Raw genomic sequence first — 7,267 nt, 5'->3', positions numbered from 1 at the left:
AGCGCCGCAAAGCGGTGCGCACTCCGCTCCGTGCCGCTTCGCTGCGCTCTCATGTCCGGTGTGACTCCAGCGTCACGCGTCTTGAGTTGTTGGACTTTTTGTGCAAAAACATTAACGTTAACATTAAAACAGTTGAAACCAGTTGGGCGTTCAAGGGACCTAATCCGTACTTTTCCACTGATAAATACAGACATAAGAAGAGCAGGACCATGAGCACTCAAGATATAGGTTTGGTGGAGATGACCATATGCGTGTTTTTTTATTTAAGCAGTAAAAATCTTGTAATTTCAGCACAGAACTGAAATAACTCTGTCTAGTGTCCTTAAAATGGTGGATATAGATCATCATCATGTCCGTCTTTGTTTATCTTTATTGAAACTCTTTAACACAGAGTTCTCATTGGAGTTTGGAAAATAAAAAGCTAATATTTGATTAATTCCTCCCTCCTGTCCTCAACAGACCTGTAGGACCGACCTGTGAACTATGGAGGTGGTCTCGGGAACATTGCCTTTGTGCGGCGTTCATGTTTGTCCATTTCCTGCATGGCGGTAAATCTGTTAACACGCGGCTCCAGCTGGCAGTCGCCCCGGACAATGAGGATGTGGAGGAGAATTCACTCTTTGAAATGAGATTCTGTGCAGTCCACCTGCGGCCAGAGACGCAGGGAGACGTCCGCTCGTGGTTCCAGGCCCGACATCCCATAAATCCACTGTTTTTAACCACATTTATTTAAAAACGAAAGAAAGAGAAGCCTAAACCACAAGGACACAACAAAACCTTAAAGCTTTCAGCTGCAGCATGATGGGAAATTTTAGATTATTAAGCTAACAGAATGACAATTTTAAAAACTTTAAAATTGTAACTTTTAAAATAATTCTGAATAATAAAAGGCAGGAATATTATTCCAGAATAAATCAACTTAAACCTTAAATAACTTTCAATATTTCACTCTCCATAAATTATACTTTGTCAAAAAAAATCACATATTTTATGTTTTTCTTTGTCATTGTGAAAGAATACATTTAGATTAAAAATTTAAATATTGTGATGAAAAGTTTTTATCTGAACTATTTCTAAGAAAGGAAACAAAGTTATGTGAAGAATTTTGATTGTATGCCTTTCATTTAAGATGAGGTGAAACTATTCCACCTTTGTGGACTTTTATTTCTAAACAGTTAAATACAAAAAAGTAGCATTACGAAAGATAAAATAAAAAGGATGTCTGCTGTCTTTAAGTGAGGTTTTTATGCTCCTCAGTTTATACAACATATTCCAAAATAAAACCGGATTTATGTCTTTGGTGTTAACATTCTCCTACACCCACTGTGTGAAAAATACCATTTTCTAACACTTCATTTTTTTTAAACATTGATTTATTTTGGCTCTAAAAGCATGTTGTGTAACTTTAATGTTTTATTACTATACGAACCCTAAATCAGGGGTGCACATCGCACAAGGGGCCAAAATCCAAAACACACACGAGGTCGGGCCGAACAAGATAAACATTTACTGAACACTAAAACTAGCATGGATCTGAAATGTTTGCTAAACTCCAAAACAACCTAAAATCCTTAAAGAAAAAGCCTAAATTAGCCAATTTAGGCTTTTGTTTTTCAGTTTTCTAGGATATTTTGACGTTTAGATCATTTTTCAGCTACATGCTAGCTGCTTTGGCTAACCTAAGTTTTATTTTGTTTGTTTTTTAGGCTAATTTAGCTAATATTTTAGTTGGCAATTAACTTCAGTGATTTCAGCTATCAGCTCATGTTTATCCTACGGTGGGTTTTGGATTTTGGCCCCTTGTGCGATTGAGTTTGACACAAATCAGCAAATTTAGAAATAAATAACAAGTCTTATTTTTAGCCTTTTTTGCTTTTGCACAAAAAAGTCAAAGGTGTATTTTACAAAACATTACATCTACACATAAATCAAATGAAAAATGGTTTACCTGCAGCCTCTTTAAATCTTCTTTTTGCTCCTCAGAAAGACTCAAACAAATGCCATCTTCTGGGTGAGTCCAGGCGTGTCTGGTCGGCTAACGAACGCTCCCGCAGAAACGCTCCATATAAATACAGCCTCTCTGGAAAAATCTCCACTGAAACGTCGCAAAGAATTTAGTCTAATGTGAGAAACAGATTCCATCAAACAGAAACGAATTTCAATTTCTGTAGATTTAATGTCTTAAGCTGATTATCGCTCACAATAAATTTTTTTATTTTTCATAAGCTGTCGTTTAATATCACATACATATTTTTGTTACTTAATTTGAGTAAAAATGTATTATTTACATTTTTTAAGTTTGTGAGTTTTGTGAGTGTTATGTTTGTGTTTTATTCCAATAATCCCCTAAAAATGTATTTATTCATTTAAACACTCTTATGCTTCTTTTCTTTTACATCAACAATTTTGAAAAATGCTGAAGATTATAGTAAACTTTAAAGGTTAGAATTTGCTCTGACTGTAAATTAGACGAATTAAATGAAAATGTCAAATGATAGGGGTTTAATGCTTTAGAGTTTATAGGTTTATTTCAGTTTACTTAAATCACTAACAAACTTAAAGCACAGAGTTTCTCACAAAAACACATTTTTATGGCATCTTTAGTAAAAATAAATAAATAAAACCATTTGAAATGTTTCTTAAATAGATTTTTAATCAAAGGAATTTAATAATTTAAAAATCCAGAGTTTTTGTTATTTAGAAAAAGCAACATTTTACTCAGATTTTTGTTCGACTCCACCTGCATCCTGCAGATGAAGGAGGACGAGGTGGAAGCTGCTGCTCCTAAATGGACCCGAGAAGACGAGATCCTTCCTCTGAGATTCACAGGAACAGCAGCCGCTGACTCACTTTTAAAGGATGGAGGCAGACAGGTGTAATATCGCTGGTGGACGGAGGCTGTGGGAGCAACAGGAAGTGATGATGAGGAGCGTTTTTCATCTGCTGCTCGGAGGGACAAACAGAAACCACTCTGGACGCTCCAAACTTATATGAGGAGAAGCTTCCAGGCTGCAGACACAAACAAATATGTATTAAAGCATCAGGAGATGAGCAGAAGAGTGGAATAGAAAGAGCTGCTGCGCCCTCTAGTGGCTGATGAGGTGCATCGTGACGTTAAAGCCCCATCAGCTGCACGTTTTCATCATCAATTTTTTACTTTTTTAAAAATTGTATATTAGAAAAAAAAAGAAAATGTGAAAAAATGTTGTATGAATAAAAAAAAATCATTAAGTTTGTGGAATTATACAAGTCAAAAACAAACTGCTCTTTACTGGATGTTCTTTCCGCTTTTATTTTGGAGGGCTTGCATGTCTTTCCCATAAGCTCCGCCCCCTTCAATAGTATAAATTTTAACCCACAGGACAGAAATCCCTGCAAAAGTTTCAAAATGTCAATAACTTTCAGACAGATTTCTCTTCTCCTGTTTTATTATTTTTCTTTTCAGATCAAATTACTACAAAATAAGAGCTTCTGGAGCTCCATTCCAGTAACTTCCAGGTGATCATTCCTCAACAAGGATGTCCTCACGTTCTGAAACTCTTCCAGAACCAGCTGAAAGATCTCTCCTGGATGTTCCGTTTCACTGCTGACGCACACGAGCAAAATAAACTGCATCCACTGCAGCAGTGATCAAACATAAAAACAGATTCAATTATGATCATAGGCAGAAGATTACATTTAGATAACATGACAGAAACCTCTCTATAAATAAAGTTTGATTTGAAATACTTTAAGAAATTTGAATTCTATGCGTCGCTACACAAGTTTTGAAGTCGGTTTTCAGGCTCTACGTACAAAACACTCGTCTATCGAAAGTGTCTCCAGAGTTAGACCAGGTGAACTTTCACCGATCAAATTCCTGTCTTTTTATTATTCATAATTATGTTAAAAAGTTACGGTTTTAAAGTTTTAAAAATTGTCATTCTGCTAGATTTCTGGACTATTTTTGCATTTTTCTACGATTTCTTTAGGTTATTTTAGAGTTCAGCTAATATTTCAGCTACATGCTAGTAGCTGTTTTGGCTAATTTAGGCTTTTTTTCAGTTTTAGGCTATTTTGAAATCTAGCTAATATTTTTTAAGCTACATACTAACTGGTCAAATTTTTTTTTACATTTTTTAGGCTAATTTGGCATTTAGCTAATTTTTTAGCCGGCTATCAACTTCAGTGTTTTCAGCTCTCATTTTCAGCATCTTCAGCTGATAAATTCAGCTTACAGCATTCACACTAGCATTATCACAGGTAATGCTATATATCTAGTTCATAGTTATGTTTAAGTTACTGTTTTAAGGTTTTATGTTCAATAAATGTTCTTCCTGTTCGACCTAAGGTGAGTTTGGATTTTAGCCTCTTGTGTGATTGACTTTGACAGCCTTAGTATAGATGATCATCCATGACAATTCATGTTCCCATTCAACTAGACTTTGCTATTTAAGCTACAACTATTAAAATATATTTTCCTTTTTTCTGTCAGATAACCATACATCATTCACCTCGATGACCTTTGGGATTTTTTTTTTTTAGCTTTTAGAGCTTTAAACGCTCGATGAAATTAAATCTTTAACTTTCATCTTTTCATCTGATTTAATATAAATAAGGAAGATGAAAAACAACTAAACTAATAATGTTTGATAAATAAAGATCTTCAACATCCAATAGGCTCCAGATTATTATATTTTACTAAGATTAACCCTGCTTTACTTTAAAGCTAATCTAAGAGATAAAATAGAGATTTTCTCTGAGAATTGAGCAAAGCGTGAGGCGACTGTAGGGAGGAAAGACTTCATCTAAACAAATCAAAAATGGTTCTTTATTAGTAATTAAAATGTTTGAGAGAATTTTAAGTTAATTAAACCAATAATTCTATTTAAAAAGGGAAATACTTTTATTTAAATAAAAATCTGTGAACCAGGAAAGACAGACTGCTGTGCCAGTCCTCGACCAGGAGGGGGCAGTATGACCACAGGAGCTGCAAGGGAATCAAACCAACAGATCCATAAAAACACTTTTATTAAACGCATGGATGGGATGTGAATGGCATTGGTGGTTTGTGAACCCGCTGAAGGCCTGCAGACCAAAAGCAGCATCAGAAAAGTTAAAAAAACAACAAACATCACGCCCTCCGATGGAACCAGGAGATGCTACGAGTCCATGATGCTAATCCTGTTTTCATCAGGTAGAAAAACAAACAATAAATACTTTTCTGTAAAGTTTCTACATAGAAAATAATCTTCTGGACTTGAATGAAGAATATTTACATTTTGAAAAGGTCACAGTTCCTGTGGTTTGATGAGTTGTTGTCGTGGAAATGTGTTTAAATAAAGTTAAACTGATCCGCTGAAACGGCAAACAGAGCAGACAGGAAACACTTCACACCTGGGGGGGCGGAGCCTAACGAGGAGGTGGCATATCCGCACTGCTCTGCACTCCCCGTTCGGCTCTGGCGGCGCCACCTCCTCACGCCGCCACCGCTCCAAGAGAGTCCAGACTCCGAGCCGGAGAGTCCTTTCCTCATCAGAACCGGCCCTGCCGGCGTCGTCTCTTAGTGACCGGAGTGGACGGGTCCCGCGTAGCGTAGTCGGCGGACGTCTGTAGCTCCTCCTACCTTTGCTCTCAGGGGGCGCCCTGTCAGATGTTGGACAGCCGGCGCCCCCTTGTGGCGCCGATAGACGCGCGCAGCCTCGGCTCTCTGGCCCTGCGGAGCAGCCACAACCGTATTTTAAAACCCAACACCGTGAGGGGCGGACGACTAAAGGTTCTGCTGATCTGAACGTTTGCATTCCACCGCGGCAGAGAGAATTTATCAATAAATTCACAGTATTTTCCCCCTCAGTGGTTTAATCCTGTTCTAGGAGGGATTATGTTCTGGAAACTGTCCGGGACACCGTAGAATTTTCCTCTCATGACAGCAAACGGCGACTTCAGGAGAACAGAACCGACAGTTCTCCCTTTGCTCATAATCCCACCAAATGTTTTCCTGACTCAAACGGTGGTATTGAAGCTTGTAATCTGATTACTCCTCCTGTGGACACACTTGAGATTACAAACACCAGCCTGTATGGAAGCAGCTGTGACTCATAATTCAAAATAAAAGTCAATACAGGAAATGCTTTTTCATTAATGTACCTGGTCCTTAACCCTTCGCTCCCTTTGGGGTCCAGAAGACTGATGTGTGGTTCCGTCCATCTCAAATGTGGACAAAGGTCCAGTGTTGATTTCATTGACCAAAAATTTTCGTCATCGTCTTTGTAAACTTTAACTAAATTGATAGACTTTTTCGTCAACGAATAAAAACGAAGATAAAATGCTGATCGAAGACGACATCCAATCATAATGACTGCTGGTGGAGGAGGGAAGGAGCCAATGCAGAGCGATCCAATCAGAACACAGAGCCCTGCAGCCCGCCTGGGAAGACAATATTTCAATGAATTGTGTCTGTGATATAGGTTAAAAATGTCTATTCAGGTAGAAAAAGAAGAGTACATATATGGACACATTTTACAGTTAACACCACCCTCAACAAGACGTTGTGTGGAGCGACCATCACAGGCAAAAACACCAGAAAACCTGAGGCGACGTTTGCAGACAAGCCAGCCTGAAATCCAGCAAAGGTAAACATACAAACACGATTATTTCCAGACGCGATTATTTTCAAGACTATGACTAAAACTAAATTAAAATGTCAAAATTAGCACTGCAAAGGTGGACAGGATTTTATGTCTGCTATGGACTCTAAAATCTATGATAATAAAAAGTTCAGCACAATGTCTTGTGGGTCCAGATGACCCCACTTATAATGTAAACAAGCCAATGAGAGAGGAAGGGTTAAATAAAATGAAAAAGTAATTCTCTGAATGCCTTTTTCTTCTTCTACACCGCTCATTCTCTAACTTAATTAAAATGATAAAGAACATGGGATTTGACCGTTCATTTTCAAAAAGAGAGGATTGCTTTTTCACTTCATTTAAGAGACGAGTATTGCAGGTACATTGTGAAAATGAAAAAGCATTTCCATTATTGACTTTTATTTTGAACTACGAGTCACAAATGCTTCCATACAGCGTGATCAAAGAAACTACTCCTAGTTTTAACAGAAAAACGACCTCTGAGGTTAAAATATTGTGAGATTATGACTAATCTGTGGAAATCAGAACTAATTAGAACTAATCCTCAAAAATCCTGGATTAGGGAGGTCTTCCAACTCTCACTTTACTTAATCCCACTAAAAGTGCTTCTAATCTTCACCACAACCATTCACTGGATTACC

At 37.5% G+C, this 7,267-nt stretch overlaps 1 protein-coding gene across 2 annotated transcripts in view; it reads right to left on the bottom strand.

Moving 5' to 3' along the window:
• Positions 1-4,993: 4,993 nt before the first annotated feature.
• Positions 4,994-7,267, bottom strand: part of tubgcp3 (tubulin, gamma complex associated protein 3) — a 30,914-nt gene continuing 28,640 nt past the window's right edge. For both annotated transcript variants that reach the window (XM_024294455.2, XM_036213519.1), the window contains exon 23: positions 4,994-5,695. In XM_024294455.2, coding sequence (XP_024150223.1) covers positions 5,629-5,695 — 67 coding nt within the window. In that variant the 3' untranslated portion in view covers positions 4,994-5,628. The remainder of the gene's footprint in view (positions 5,696-7,267) is intronic.

The sequence above is a fragment of the Oryzias melastigma genome, linkage group LG9, assembly GCF_002922805.2.
Source record: "Oryzias melastigma strain HK-1 linkage group LG9, ASM292280v2, whole genome shotgun sequence".
NCBI classification, from domain to species: Eukaryota; Metazoa; Chordata; class Actinopteri; order Beloniformes; family Adrianichthyidae; genus Oryzias; species Oryzias melastigma.
The sequence above is the reverse complement of the archived record's forward strand: the minus strand, read 5'-3'. Positions and strand labels throughout refer to the sequence as shown.